We start from the raw sequence: 15649 nt of genomic DNA, 5'->3' as shown, positions 1-15649 counted from the left end.
CATTCTGACACCTGAGTATGATGAGGTGACACTCATCAGAAATGGCAGACAGGCTAATGTCGCAACCGCCAACGTCCCGTTAAAACTCTGGCAGGCCTAAGAGTATTTCCTCACCTTGGCCTCATTACTGAGGCAACCTTGGGACCATTAAAGGCAGCCACCATCCTGGGGGACGGAGTGGGGACCCTTTTAACATGAGCAAAAACAACAATCACAACAAAAACGCAAATGACGAAAGGCGAACGAAAATGAAGGGATGTCGAAACTGACACCCAGATCTGTCTCGGGTGGGTCTGTTGCTTCTGAAGCGGGGAAACCGTCACTGGCGAACTGCAGCGACAAGACTGAAACCCCAGGAGGAATCTCTTCATCAGGCCATTCTGCGATCAATGGGATAAGGGAAATCGGTGGAAATCCACCGGCAGGTGACATATCTAGGATATGAAAAGCTCTACAGGAGGCAGAAGCAAGACAGCACCGCCGCTTGGCAACCAAATCCGTGGAACGATACGGTTATAAGCACGCTGGTCATGTATCTGAGCATGAGGGAAAACCTCCCTCGCAAAAGACTGGGAACGGGGGCTACACCAAACTTTACCGAAATTGCTAAAAACGCGGGAGCTGGACGTATTCGACCGCAACAGGGAAGATGGTACCATCTCTCGCGAGGAATATTCTAAAGATTATTAAAGGAAACCCAGGGTCACCCTCAAAATGTGAGAGTGCTGGAGAGCACCATGGGCATCATAAGCTAATAAGCTGAAGAGAACCAAGAAACCATATCGGCAAGAGCCGATTCTGCTAAATGCGGATTCCGTCGGACCTATTAGCAAAAGCAAGGAAGCCATACGCTACTGGTTGCAAAAGATGGATCCTCTAAACGGTTGCCAAAGCTGATGGCTCTCAAGCTGCAGATGCTATGGGTACAACAGATAGAGATGGTCAAACAAAAATGTAGAACGAGCCGAGTTTCTCGGCCTTATCGAGTTCTGGGGTCGGTTCGTCAATGGGCGACTCCGTCCTTAGCTTCGACCAGTTGTTTGAGTACGAATTTTCATGACGGGACATGTATTTATTTGTATAAAGTACTATATCCAACTTAACGACATTTACCTTTAGGTTACCAATATCGGTGTATGAGCCTTGAAATAGGAATACCCTTGAAAATATTAAAACCATTGGCATAAAGATTTATTTTATTCCCAAATACTGCCTTTTTTAGACTATCTCATTAAGAACCGATGCTCCTTAAAAACAAACCCTGATGCTATTTGACATAATAATTTTCGTATTTTCATTCGAAAGCTTTATTCGGGATTATAGGAAAAATATACATAAATATTTTGCCGTTGTAAATTATTATTATTCAAAAAAAAAAAACATTTATTTACACACAATCATATACAATTTCCTTATCTTATTTTATAAGGCTATTTGTAACGTCCATGTACATATATACTATATGTGTATAAATGTACATTTGTAGAACATAAACTGTTATACAGTTGCATGTTTATTTCAAAAAAAAAAAAAAAAGCTAGTCACGTACAAACGATCAGGCAGCCTCATTTTAACATCTGTTCTTTACTGAAATAGCAGCTAACTTCGCCTTAAAACAACCGCCATTATAATTTGAAAAACGAAAAAGTCGCGCTATATTTTCATAATTTGCTTTTTATTGACAATAAACCTTAAATACGCAAAACCATTTTATACAACAAAAAAACATATTGATCATGGGCGCTAAACAAACGAAAATTGAGGGCACTTATTTGCCAGAGACGCCTACAGTTCCGACTGGTTCATCATGTATGCCAATTGACATGGAAAAAACATTTGAATATGAGGAAGTGAATGATGTACAGGACCCACGTTCGCCAAATATGTGCAGAACACCGATCAGTGTAATTATTGCTACACTAGCGGTTAATAATATAGGTAATTACATTAATTTGTCACTTCTTTTTATATAGATCTTTTCGGCGAAAAATCAAACCACCATCGGTTTACAAAATGTTGAAGTGAATCGTGATTCCGAGAGTGCAGTTGCACAACTGCGTAAAAGAATCTTCAAAGGATTTTCCTACAACCTAAACGATCCACGTTCACCTGGTTATCAATTCAATCGCACACCGATATCATTTGACGACTCGCAAGATAAAATTTTAAACCTAGACGATACATTTGCTGATTTATTTGCCGGCACTCAACCCCAACTTATCACATCGGAGGACATAAAATCGAAACCTAATATGGAATTGCCTTCAAATAAAGATGCAGAGAATATAAATTCTTTTGTATCCGTAGAAGAGTTCAATAATGCGATTGATAAAATTAGTAATAGCATAGATTTTGCAACTAAAAATACTACTTATGAAGTAGAAACAAAGATCGAAACGATTGAAGAAGTCGTTGAGTATTCAGAATCCTGTAAAGAAAAGTCTTTAACTGGAAAAGAAGATATTTTAATACATAAGCCCGTTTCACTTCAACGCACACCAACAATTATACAAGATGAAATTGATCCACGTTCGCCCACATTTGGTGTAGACCGAACACCAATAATGTTTAACGATGATGACGATGAAACTACCGAAAGCGTATTGTTGGAAAGCATATTAGCAACACTTTCGCTTGACATGAGTGATAATAGTATTTGCTCAACTAGTTCAAATAATCAAAAGATTGCCGTGGAAGCAAACAAACCCGATCGACAAGGTCAACTATTTAGAAAAATTACACATAAACGTATGCGTCGCACACGCGCTAATGAAAAAATTCCATTACCCACACGCCGTATTACAAAAGAATTGCAAATATCGCCGCAACGTGTAACAACTGAAAATTCGGAAAATGAGCCTAAGAATATGAAATCACTTAAATTAAAGCAAAAAGACTCTAATGAAAATGGTATAAAGAGAACACCGTTTAGCTGCATCAAAAATAGCAATGAATTTCATTCAAGAATAACGGAAAAAAATAAAATGATTAAATCGCGCTTGGAATACAACGATGAGAGTATATCTAACAAAATTCACATCGACTCATTGACCAATTAGCTTTATACTCAAAAGTTTAAGTAATTAATTTAATTACTTCTGCAAAGTAAACTTTAATTAACAATTTTTACAAATCTACATACATATATGTTTATTTATGTTGCACTTACCTAGCTTATTGTCAAATATAAATGTTAAGGCTGAGATTTCGCTTAAAATGGCATATTTTATAAGTTTTGTGTGATTCAATTATGAAAGGTTGTTGTTGTAACTGAATCATACCTTTTTTCTGCACATTTACCTAATAAAAAGTAAGAATTTATTTTAATGTTTATTTTCAAAGGGGAAGTTGTGTAGATCTCATAATTTAAATTTTTAAACATAATTTTTATCGCAACCATCACGAAGATTGGAAAATAGAAAATAATTACCGCTTTACGGATTGAAAATACTTTCTAGCAGACAATAAGTCTAGGTTTGTATCCTTCATTAGATGTTAGCGTATGCTCATCGCATTTAAACAAGTATATATGCTGCACATTTATCAAACCTATGCGTACACATTCTTAATGTTTCGAAGAAATGACACGCGCTACGTTACAAAGATTAATGGAAACTGCCCAATAAAAAGGAATAAGTAGCAGAATTCAAAAGCAATAAATGTACATGCACATATGTATTTATGTTAATCGAACACAGAACGGAAATACCTTACACCTAAATTCCTTCATTAAACACTAGAAAAAATATTTATGAGCTCACCACAGTCAAAGTTATGTATAAAAACAAACCGCCCAGCGCATCCCGTTGCATCGGAACAAAGCAACAACCGGTGAATTTGTGTGAGTGTGTGTGTAGTTCAATAATTCTTGGAAACAGGCAGTGGCTACACTGCTACCTGCATAAATAATTAGTGAWTTGAAGACATGTCATAGGCAAGGTTGTTGTAAATGCAATTCAGTTTGTGTCAAAAAGATGTTGGCTTCCTGAATTTACTCATATTGGCAGGTCATACGCTATATGGGTGGCATGTAAGTGACTCACAAAGCATATGTTTGTAACTGCATTCACTGTCATGAGATTTACATTTACTTTTTATATAAGCGGCTTAAAATCCACTTGTAAAATTCAAAAAGTCAACTTTTCTTAAAATATTCACATGAATTTTTAGAAACGTATATTTTCGAAATTTAAAATTAATTTTGAATTTTTTCACACAAAACTAGCTTTTTTTTGGAAAGCCACCATTTTGTAAAAAAAATATTTTTTTCTTTTTTTCTTCGTTACCTGTACAAATGTATTGCTTTGCTATATTTCATTGATTTTGTGATTTGTGATTATTAATACGGCAATTAAAAATTAAATATTTATTACTTGAGCTAATTTTTATGCAATTATTAGATATTTATGACCCTCTAATTATAATGCAGCACATCGTCTCACGAAAAGGTTGAATGCCAAATGCCTGTCTTTACATATTCTACGTTATAATATTCGAGTATTCTTATAAAAACCAGTAAAAGACGCGTGGAAACCCAATAAATCAACGAAAATATACAGCACGTTAGAATAAATATAAAATAAATTGAATATTTATAATAAAATTTTGAAAGTACAGTTTGCATAGCAGCTATGTATATGGTCCGATAACGATTTTTTTGTGGAGAACAGAACATGTGCAAAGCTTCAGTTCGATATATCATAAGTGAGGGATTAGTTTGTGCATATATGTACATACAGACGGACATGGCTATATCAACTCAGCTCGTTGTTGATTGGTCGTTGACAATCCTTGGCCGGATACAAATCCGGGTCCGTCTTGGTTACGTACACCCGCATGTCGTGGGAACGGATTACCCAGCTCGTTGTTGTTGTTGTTATAACGATTATCAGTCCCCGTTGGGATGGTGAGGGATATCAGTGTTGTCGTCGATGTCATCTAACGGGAGGCCCAGGAAACGTGCTGTTTCGACGGGGTCGGACCAAAGGGAAAGGGGTGWTAGATGGGTGGGGTTGGTTGGGCATGCAAAGAGGTGGCCAGTGTCATGCGGAGACTGGTTGCATGCAGAATTACTCAGCTCGTCATACTGATCGTTTATGTATATATTTTATAGAGTCTCGGACGTGCTTCCTTCTGTGTGTTACAAACTTTGTGGCAAGCTAAATATACACTGCTCAGAAAATTATAATTGATACCCGTAGTTAGAAAGATTTCTTTTTCACATGTTAGTAAATAATTGTAATTTATTGTTTGTTAAAACGAGAAAACTCAATTGTGATTTTTATTTAAAGTTATTTATTTTACTTAGAATTGTTCATATATAATCGTTTTGTTTACACTTTAATTTACCTTTTTGTTATTTTGTTATTACTAAGCATTACTATTCTTTTGAGAACTTTCCATGTTTTAAACACTATGCTATGAGTCCTTGTGTAAATTTAGGAAATGTTGATGACTAAATCAGTTAAAACAATTCAACGTGCGTGGCAACAGCATGTGTACACTTCTTACAAAATCGTGCACACACGCACAAACACACACATATGTGAAATTAGAAAAGACAACAATATAACGCATATCGCTGTTTGTATTTTACATGAGAAAGGTTTTCATGCGTTGTCTTTTTGTGTTTCCTTTTATAACTCGATTAAATACATACAATAAACAATGCTTAATAATTGTGTTTCACATTTCGATATCAAACGTGTAGTAATGCACTTCGTACAGTGTCTTGCGTTTATAGTTGGCTTATTTTCATTCGTTAAAATTATTTTATTAGCCACCAGTTTGCGCTTATTATAGTTATCAAAAAACAATATAGACGCGTACTCAACAAGGTAGGTTCTTAGCGAACTTTCATAAGAACAAATGTAGCCTACAAATTCGAATTAAAAATATACATACATATGTTAATATAAATGAAATTTCTAAATATAGCATTTAAATGTAAATAATATATGTAGTTATATGTAATATTTTGTAATCACACCGAGCGCTAGAAAACTATTCTTGTTTAGATTTGACTAAACTTAAGAATTGAGACATTGAAGTGGACAAATGAGTTTTAAACTAAAAGTTTTATATAGATACAATTCAGTGCATATTTAATAATTTTGCTGTGTTGCATTTTACAAATTTGTTTTACTGTTGAATTTGAAGTTTTTGCACTAAATGAGCTAAACGCACAAAAACCAATTTTCACCACACTTTTCTTTTATCAATTTCGAAATAAATTTAACTGGCTCGAGTAAAGCTTCCAAGAAGTAGCTCGTAATCACAAATGCACGATTGGAAATGTATTTTTAGCTAAATGATTTGTGGTTTTCTTTAGTCGTAATTTGAACATTTCATGTTTGTCAATTCACTTTAAACGAATATATTGTTTATCTATTTAGTGTATCATCATGCGTAATCACACCTGCATACATTTATCTCATTTGATTCATACCAAGTGTAGTTTGAGAATGTTTTTTTTTTTTGGTTTTGTTTAATTAAAATGCCTAATTGTTTTGCAGTTTCTACGGTTTTTATCATTTTCTTGTTGTTGTTCGTTTTAATTGTTAATTGTTATTTATTTGTATTTTCATTGTCTTATAATTCTGCTCACGATTCATAAATTTTGCTTTCTACAGCAACAGCATTGGTAAATTATAGGCGTAAATTTCTAACGGCTTTGGCTTTTTGAGTGTGCGATCAACCATTGCAGCGTTATGTCGATGTTGTCCTTTTCCTTACATGAAATGCTGTAACAACATATTTCTCTGTCTTGTATACTTGCTAGGTTCCTGAAAAATTAAACATCTCCTTGTAAATAGGTTTCCAATTTATAAATTACGCTTACATTTGCTCAATTAGGCCGGTTTCATCAAGTGCACCTGGAAGATCACGTTTATTGCCTAGTACCAACACAGGTATACCCGCTAGCTGCGGTTTGTCTAGCAATGAATGTAATTCATTTCTAGATGCCTCCATTTTTTCCAAGTCAGCTGCATCCACCATATATCTGAAGATTGTTACAGTTATCAGAATATTTTCACAAATCACAATTAATTGAGTATTTACACAATAGCATTTACACCGCGACAATATCGCTCCCACATCGATCTGAATCTTGGTTGCCCGCCGATATCCCAAACTTTAATAGTAACATTGCCTTTGGTGATTTTACGCATATTGAAACCAACCGTCGGTATCATATCCTCGGCAAATTGTCCAGACTACAAAGTAAATATAAGAAAAGTAAGTAAATATAACTAAAAGCAACAACAACAAAAGCTTCGATATGTGAATGTAGAATCATGCATTTATGAATTTATGGTATTAATATTTTCAGCATTGTAAGTAGGTTATTGAGATCAACAGTGCAATCAACATTAACATATATACAAACAGCTCTACATTTACACAATGGATTATATTTACTGCATTATGTTATCACTAACAAATATAATGTAGTATATGAGTCATTTGCAAACTTAAAAGTTTATTACCCCAATCGCTTGATAGAATTAAGAAGGGAATATTTGTAAGTACGCTTTGTACCATACAAGTTATTACATTACAAATCAAATCCTATATCAACAAAATGCATATATATGTACATATATGTGTTCAATGCAATGTTTCATTTGATTTCCTGCATTCAATTTAATATTTCTTAATTAATAGTTCTTTTCAGTTTTTTTTTTTTTTTTGCAAAGATATATGTATTAAATATAATTTAGCCGTACAAATAAAAGTGCGTGCTACAGAAGCAATTGTGTCTTAGTGCAGAAGGGGGCCGAAGTCATGTGCGATCAGATGACAGTTTATTGATTTCTATTAAAATCGTCTTTCATATATATATTTTCGTTAGCTTCGCATTGTCTGTTTTGCAGAAGCCAAAAGTAAGCTAATCTCCAGTCATAATTAGTACAAGTGTGAATTACAATAAAAACATATAAACAAATAACAAATCACAGAACAATAGCTCGAATGTTTGTAGTTTGATAGCTGCAAAGTATAACGATAGTTATGGGGGCAATGACGCAAAGCAACAGCAAATACTATAGTGAGCAATAGAGCCATATTTAATGAAAAAATTTCGGTGGGGAGTGGCGTTAGTTCCTGGTCATAAGGGATCTTTTTTCGCGCACGGAAAAGAAAAATGGGATTGCCTTAGGGTGTCACTATAAACGCACATTATTTGTGTGGACTTTAACGAATGCTTAAGCGTTTATAATTACGGGTGGGTGGTTTGGAAAATGATTTCGCACACGCACTATCGCAAAATACTCACTGCAATAACATTCACGAACGTTGTTTTGCCAGAATATTGTAATCCAACCAGCGTCAGTTCCATTTCTTCTTTCCAGAAAATGCTTTTAAACCAATCCAGTATTCTGTTTATTAACGCTAACATATTGATCACGGTCTTCGTATAAATTTTCACTATTAATTGCTTTGTCGCAGCCTTTTTTCACTATTACACTTTTTTCTTTACACCAAATGCGAAATGACAAACTTTTCCTTTCTTCTTCTACTGCGCTGTTGACTTGAGGAGAAGAAGAAGAATTTCCGTGTTTGACAACAATGACATTTACTAAAAAGTAATGCCAACTCTATAAAAACAGAGGGTGGAAACAACTGGGGGATCCACAAAAGAAACGTTTTATTTTGTTATTTGTTTTGTGGGTCTGCTCATGTTATATTAGCGTAACATACGAATATTCAAAAATAAATTATACATATCCAAATATTAACAAGCTTAATTAAGCAGCTATAGCTAAGTTTTAAGCTCATGAAGCGGAAACTAACTGAATTTTCATCCACATTTGTTCAAAACAGAATCTCCAAACATAAAATATATTTTAATATTTAATTATTAATAATAATTAAGATTACACCTATAACTACTTTTCAAGTAATAAGACGTAATTACAAATACAAATACTTTATTCACTGCCCACATATTTTTCCAGCAGTTCTTGTTTTCGTTTCTTCAATAATGCTTCCTCTATATCTTTTTGGGTTGGAACAGGAACATGTGCCGTGAATCGCGGTGCCAACATTTCCAAAGGATCATTACCAACTTCAGTATTTGATACTGTTTTACGTGCATCAGAATCATCGTCGTTGTCATCAGCAGCCGTCTTTATTGAACCGTATATTTCCTCTTCTTCTTCTTCATCAACATGACCATCACGTGCCATTTTTTCCTTCCATTCTTGTAGAGCTTTTTGTATCGCTATACGTTCAATGCGCTCTTCCATTGGAATTAAAGTTCCGTCGTCATCATCCCGATAACCATAATATTCCGCATCTATATCTTTCATCAACTCAGCACGTGTTTTACGTTGTGGTGCTGGTGGTTCTTGTTCAAAAAGTTCACGCACTCCTGGTAGATCTTTTGCAGCACCGAAATATTTATAACCGCGATTTCCTGGAACTTCGCGTCCTTCGGCGTCAAACATCTTTGGCCCATAACGGCGGTAATGCGGACCACCTAAAGCAGAAATTTGGTTTTCCCAATGTCGCTTTTCACGCAGTAACTTATTTATTTCATCATTTAAATCTCGTATCCGAAATTCGCCCAAACCAGCTAAAATTTGAAAAGGGAAAGTAAAAGTCAGTCCGGGATTTACATTGACTATTTTATACATTGATTTACCATTTTGTATTTGCGCTACCTTCTTAGATATTTCGCGAATGATTTCCAGACGATATTTTTCACACTTTGGTAAACTAGTGCATTCTGAAGCTAGGTAAGGTCGTCTATCTTTTTCTCCAGATTCGGCTTCCTTAGCTGCGCGCCAACGCGCCAATGTTGTCCTGAAAACGGAGCAGACATCCAATATATTTTTATATACATGCTAAAAGTGAAAATTACTTACATTGCTTTCTCAGCATTACGTGCCTGTAATGTAAAAGTAGTTGTCAATATTATACATACTTCAGAAATATATAATTTTCATATAATAATTACCATTTCAACGATTTATAAAAACACAGCCAATAGATTTCTAATCGTACAAAAATTTACTTTTCTTTTCGGTAAACATTATCTTCTTCTTAGATGCAGAATTTGCAGACGTTCACGATAGACTTAAGCATATGGTTCAGCTTCAAGAATGTGATTAAGTAGATTAGATCCAATGGCAATATTTTCCAATGTCTGGTTAGCAGCCGTCTGTCAGTTAAGTTCTGGTTAAAAAAAAAAATGTTTTTTACCGAAAGAAGTAGTCATAGTTAAGTTAGTTTGAACTTAACTGACAGATGGCTGATAACCAGGCTTGAAGGAAACTACCCTAAGTTCAATGAACTGGCAAATTTTTCTTATTGTAGTAGGAAAGAAGATATTTCTCTAATTATTTAATTTTTACTTATGTAATCTATCAAATGTTTTTACTCTGTTTAACTAACACAACTGTTTAACTTAAATTGAGACCGTATTCTTCTTACATAGGAGTAGAAACAAATTTTATATGTTTAAATTACAACAAATATAAAGTTTATTTAGAATTAATCTAGTTTTTATATATATACTCACATTTTAACAAGTTTTTTTCAATTGCTGTTTATTCAAGAATGCCTTTGGTAAATTTTCTTAATGCGAACATTTCATTACTTTTAGTACATTCTATAGTGAATACTGATTCCACATTCCCGCCTGTTTTAAAATCGATTGACAGCGTCTGCGAATATTTGTACTGAGGTTGCAAAAAACAGTGTAAATTCTTGTAGGACTACGTATATTTGAGAAACTTTTCGGAAAGTAAAATACAATTGAAAATAATTGAAGTTAACTTTTTGTTCATTTTAAATTAAAAAAAAAACATATAATAAAATATGACAGGCATAGCTCCTTTATCTACGGGCGTTATAGAGGTAAAAAATCCCTTACGGCATTGTGAAATATAATAATGCATTGATAATTTTATTCAACTTTTTTAGCGCATTATGCGAGGCGAGGAAGTAGATAAGCCTGTTTTGCAAATTTTGGGAACGAAGAAAATTACGGGCGGCGAAACCGATCGTTTGCGTCTACTTATTTCGGATGGAAAATTTATCAACAGTTATTCCATGTTAGCAACTCAACTCAATCATTTGCATGCAGAAGGTAAACTCTCGGAATACACTATAGTGCGAGTTGACAAATATATAACATCGGTGGTCAACGGCAAGGATGCCGGAAAGTATGTGTATCAACGTGTGTTTTAAATCTTATTTTAAAAATAATTTTCTTAGGCGTGTGCTCATAATACTTGAATTGAGTGTGTTGAATCCGGGGACTGAAGTCGGTAAAAAAATAGGTACACCAGTCTCGTATACCGAAGAAGCCGCGGCACAAAGTAAAGCGAGTACAAATAACAGTAGTACTGCTACGAAACCTGCAAAGAAAGCAGATACCAAGCCATCTCTTTACAACAACAATAATAACAATACTCTGAACCAATCATTGACCGCTGGTCTTACTCATCCTATCTCTAKCTTGAGTCCATACCAGAATAAATGGGTTATTAAGGCGCGTGTTACAGCAAAAGGTCCAATGCGCACCTGGAGTAATGCAAAGGGCGAAGGTAAACTCTTTAGCATGGATTTAATGGATGAATCTGGAGAGATACGTGCAACCGCGTTTCGCGAGCAAGCTGAAAAATATTATGATATAATTGAAGTTGACCACGTTTACTATATATCGAAATGCCAACTGAAGCCTGCGAATAAACAGTTTACCACATTGAAAAATGACTATGAAATGACACTAACTGGTGAAACACAAATCCAAGCATGCGAGGAAGACGACAATGATATACCAGAAATTAAATACGATTTGGTCCCTATATCCCAATTAGCGAACCTAGAGGCGCGTACAAGTGTTGGTAAGTTTTAATGTGTAAAACTATTGAAAAAAACACTCACAGTTTTGTTTTCTAGATACGATTGGTATTTGCAAAGAAGTTGGTGAACTACAAACATTTACCTCTCGCACTACCAATAAGGAATTCAAAAAACGTGAGCTGACACTGGTTGACTCCAGTAATGCTGCTGTAAGCTGAAATGAAAAAAAGTATAAAAAGTTATGTAAGTAAGTCATTTTTAGGTGAATTTAACATTATGGGGCGATGATGCGGTTAACTTCGATGGGCACGTGCAACCAGTAATTTTAGTTAAAGGTGCACGCGTGACCGAATTTAATGGAGGTAAAAGTATAAGTATGGGCAGTGGCTCGGTTATGAAAATAAACCCAGACATACCGGAAGGTCATAAGCTCCGTGGCTGGTTCGATAACGGCGGCGGTGAACACATTTCAAATATGATTTCCACCAGGTTTGTTATTGGTGAAAATGACCTTAATTTGTTTTTTTTTTTGTTTTTTTTTTTAACTTACATAATGTAACCTATAAAATTTAGAACTGGTGGTGCTGGCGGGGGTTATAGCACCGAGTGGTTAACATTTCACGAGGCACGCAGCCGAAATTTGGGCTCTGGTGACAAGCCAGATTATTTCCAATGCAAAGCTGTTGTACATATAGTTAAGTGTCAGAATGCATTCTACAAGGCTTGTCCGCAAGCGGATTGCAACAAAAAGGTTATCGACGAGAACAACGGACATTATCGTTGCGAGCGTTGTAATGCCGTGTTCCCCAACTTCAAATACAGGCTACTAATTAATGTAAGTCTATTTAATATTGCCATTGTTGCATATTTCATTGCTGTTTGTATGTATGTGTTATTTTTTTATTTTTGCCCCCTAACAGATGAGCATTGGCGATTGGACATCAAATCGTTGGGTTACTTGCTTCAGCGAAGTGGCTGAACAACTGTTGAATCGTTCGTCACAGGAAATCGGCGATTTACTCGAAAACAATCCACCAGAGGGTGAAGACGTGCTCTCCTCTATCAATTTCAATTCGTATATATTTAAATTGCGCAGCAAAGTAGAACAGTTTGGTGTAAGTACAGCGCGGCTATTAGTTTTTTTTTATTACTTATGTTTTTTTTTTGTTTTTTTAATGTGTTTCAGGATATGCAACGTAATAAGTTGACAGTTCAATCTGTCGCACCATTGGATTACAAGGAGTACAATAAATATTTGATAAACAACCTTAAAGAGTTAACTGGCATTAACAAAAACTAATTCAGCTTGGTATTGTTTACGTGAATATTATTTATGTTTATTTCTCTCTGTATATGTTAAATGTTAATACATACTTTTATTTTTTATTCTTAAAGCATTTTTCCAATATAAAAATTTAAATGGATTTGTTTGGAAAATAAATAGGTGATGGGTGGTTACAGTTACAATAACATTCTTTAATAAAGCGCTGTTGTTTCCAGAGTCTAACACAGTGTGGATCGGATAATAATAAGTACCATGATTGTTCGTATATCATATGACAGTAGGGTTTAATTAACCGCACGAACCTGAATTTTCAACCGGCTGAGGACTGTAAGTTCACCAGCAATCTGTCACATCACTTCAATAATGTTTTCTGTCAAACCTCTTCAATATTAAACAACAACTGAAGAAAAGTTTGAGTATATGACGATCTTAGTTCAGACTGACGATAGTCACAACGTCTTCGGTTTATTGAATAATTGTTCGAATTTTAACATATTGACTTACCACTTACGATTAACTCTAATCAACTAGTAAAATGGATTGTCCTATTTTAGTCGCGAAGACTTTAGGTTTTATACAAAAATCTGAGAAAGGTTGAATAGTTGTTTGTGATCCAGGTTTTCAACACAGAGAAGAACGATCGTTCAATGTGTTCGACAACTGGCGAATGAAGAGATATTGAGTTAACATTAGTGCGCGAAGTTCGACGCCTTTGCAGCCGCTTGAAAAGGAGAAGTATTCTCAAAACTACGAACACTAATTTTTATCAGACCAAGAACTATCAACTCGGCACTCATCAATATGATTTGTTTCATGTCACTACATCAACAGCAACAACATTTTTTAATTTTTTTGATGAATTTTTAATTTTGTGGAAACATTTTTTATTTTTATTTTTTTAATTTTATTGTATGTTTTTATTTTTATTATTTAATTTTTTGAAATTAAAATTAAAAAAAAGTTAATTAAAAGAAATTTAATGCCAAAAACGATTTTTTAATAACACATATACAGTTGCGAGCATTGAAATAGTAGTGGCTATTGACAAAAATAGTTTCGCTTTAAATTTTGTTTCTTTTATGGTATTGAAGTTGATTATTATTCTAGTTATATTCTCTGTAGTGTAACGGTCCTGTTATACACAACAATACGTGCGAAACACTTACCGTTACTTTTTTTTACAGCTTATATTGTGATATCGGTTTTTATGAGCGAGCATTAAAATAGTAGTGAACGGTGAGCTGATTCGACAAAGATTATTTTTACAAAAAAATATGTAGTTTTATCAATCAAAAAGTAAGTTTCTTGTTATATTATTTATTATCCAATGAAAAAAGCTAAAAAATATGACTCTGCATATTTTAGTGGGCCGCGGGAAGCACTGCAGTGAAGAGAAACGAAAATGGATTCAATCTCTCATAAACAGTGGTAAAACATACAAAGAAGTAGAAAGTCTGGCAGGGTGTTCAGCCACAATGATTCGCAACGCAATTATTTATTAAACAAAAGATGAAAAAAGGGGCGCAAGGCGGATTCTTTCTGAGAATTCTGTACATAAAGTTGTAAGATGTGTTAAGACTCGGCCTACAATGTCGGCTGTGGAGGTTCGGAACGAACTGAACTTGCCCTGCGGTGTTCATACAGGAAGACGACTTTTACGTGAACATAATTTATATACCCGCAGTCCTCGAAAAGTATCGCTACTAAAAAAATCATGTAGCTCGACGTCTGAAATTCGCCAAAGAACACTTACCTTGGCCGATTGAGAAGTGGCGCAACATATTGTTTACTGTCGAGTTGAAAGTGGTTTTATACGGCGGTAAAGGGTCCCGTCAGTATGTAAGACGCTCCCCTAATACCGAGTACGACCAGAGGTTTACCACAAAAACAAGCATGGTGGTTCGAGTATCATGGTTTGGGGTTGTTTTTCTTATAGAGGCGTAGGCCCAATTTACAAAATTACTGACATAATGGACCGATACGCATACGTGAATATATTGCAGAATATTATGTTGCCATTTGCTGAAGAGGACATGCCGCTGAAATGGATATTTCAGCAGGATAATGACCCGAAACATACCAGTAGGGTGCCAAAGGAGTGGTTTCGGGTCAATGGAATTGAGGTCATAGATTGGCCAGCTCAATCCCCTCACCTCGATCCCATTGAAAACCTTTGGGCAGACGTTATGAAAGCCGTATGGAATGACAAACCCAAAAACAACAATGAGTTGTGGACCGTAGTGCAGTAAACATGCCAGAACATACCACTAAAAAGATGCCAGAGTCTCGTAGATTCTATGAAGAGGCGTTGTATTGCTGTTATTAAAAATCATGGCCATGCTACCAAGTACTAATATCTCGTATAGACGGAACTTCCAAAAATCCTTCAGTTAAAAAAAAAAAGAATTTATTACTTTACTACTATTTTACTGCTCCCATCAAATTTCATATATAAGCACTCCTTTGTGAATAAATATACACCCATTCAAATAAAAATATTTTTATTAATAAACGTAGTCAGTGAAATATGATAAACTTTTCCATTTC

The 15649-nt window shown here is 34.8% G+C and overlaps 4 protein-coding genes across 4 annotated transcripts; 2 read left to right on the top strand and 2 right to left on the bottom strand.

The window, feature by feature from the left end:
- Positions 1–1597: 1597 nt before the first annotated feature.
- Positions 1598–3321, top strand: LOC108975509. Its single transcript, XM_018944024.1, has 2 exons — positions 1598–1904; positions 1974–3321. The coding sequence occupies exons 1-2, from the start codon at positions 1737–1739 to the stop codon at positions 3057–3059; spliced, it is 1254 nt and encodes a 417-aa protein (XP_018799569.1). The 5' UTR covers positions 1598–1736; the 3' UTR covers positions 3060–3321.
- Positions 3322–5272: 1951 nt separating this feature from the next.
- Positions 5273–8551, bottom strand: LOC108975530 (ADP-ribosylation factor-like protein 8). Its single transcript, XM_018944071.1, has 4 exons — positions 8279–8551; positions 7063–7217; positions 6842–7003; positions 5273–6785 (listed from the first exon to the last, which is right to left on the bottom strand). The coding sequence occupies exons 1-4, from the start codon at positions 8399–8401 to the stop codon at positions 6665–6667; spliced, it is 561 nt and encodes a 186-aa protein (XP_018799616.1). The 5' UTR covers positions 8402–8551; the 3' UTR covers positions 5273–6664.
- Positions 8552–8838: 287 nt separating this feature from the next.
- Positions 8839–10054, bottom strand: LOC108975529 (pre-mRNA-splicing factor ISY1 homolog). The gene is made up of 4 exons (XM_018944070.1): positions 9965–10054; positions 9873–9895; positions 9650–9810; positions 8839–9580 (listed from the first exon to the last, which is right to left on the bottom strand). Exons 1-4 carry the CDS (start codon positions 9965–9967, stop codon positions 8934–8936), a joined length of 834 nt encoding a protein of 277 aa, XP_018799615.1. The 5' UTR covers positions 9968–10054; the 3' UTR covers positions 8839–8933.
- Positions 10055–10644: 590 nt separating this feature from the next.
- Positions 10645–13241, top strand: LOC108975528 (replication protein A 70 kDa DNA-binding subunit). The gene is made up of 8 exons (XM_018944068.1): positions 10645–10866; positions 10933–11174; positions 11227–11858; positions 11914–12026; positions 12080–12306; positions 12391–12652; positions 12738–12932; positions 13004–13241. The coding sequence occupies exons 1-8, from the start codon at positions 10828–10830 to the stop codon at positions 13115–13117; spliced, it is 1824 nt and encodes a 607-aa protein (XP_018799613.1). The 5' UTR covers positions 10645–10827; the 3' UTR covers positions 13118–13241.
- Positions 13242–15649: the final 2408 nt, after the last annotated feature.

Source organism: Bactrocera latifrons, unplaced genomic scaffold (assembly GCF_001853355.1).
Source record: "Bactrocera latifrons isolate USDA-ARS-PBARC rearing strain unplaced genomic scaffold, ASM185335v1 scaffold_66, whole genome shotgun sequence".
Classification (NCBI taxonomy): Eukaryota; Metazoa; Arthropoda; class Insecta; order Diptera; family Tephritidae; genus Bactrocera; species Bactrocera latifrons.
The sequence above is the reverse complement of the archived record's forward strand: the minus strand, read 5'-3'. Positions and strand labels throughout refer to the sequence as shown.

Excerpts from the sequence above, each read along its gene's own strand:
- LOC108975530 (XM_018944071.1), bottom strand. The coding sequence starts at position 8,401 with ATGTTAGCGTTAATAAACAGAATACTGGATTGGTTTAAAAGCATTTTC. Across the intron at positions 7,004-7,062 it reads CGCGGTGTAAATGCTATTGT|ATATATGGTGGATGCAGCTG; the intron begins GTAAATACTCAA and ends AACAATCTTCAG. Across the intron at positions 6,786-6,841 it reads ACCGGCCTAATTGAGCAAAT|GAACCTAGCAAGTATACAAG; the intron begins GTAAGCGTAATT and ends TTAATTTTTCAG.
- LOC108975509 (XM_018944024.1), top strand. The coding sequence starts at position 1,737 with ATGGGCGCTAAACAAACGAAAATTGAGGGCACTTATTTGCCAGAGACG. Across the intron at positions 1,905-1,973 it reads TGTGCAGAACACCGATCAGT|ATCTTTTCGGCGAAAAATCA; the intron begins GTAATTATTGCT and ends CTTTTTATATAG.
- LOC108975529 (XM_018944070.1), bottom strand. Across the intron at positions 9,811-9,872 it reads CGTAATGCTGAGAAAGCAAT|GACAACATTGGCGCGTTGGC; the intron begins GTAAGTAATTTT and ends CTCCGTTTTCAG. Across the intron at positions 9,581-9,649 it reads GGTAGCGCAAATACAAAATG|CTGGTTTGGGCGAATTTCGG; the intron begins GTAAATCAATGT and ends TTCAAATTTTAG.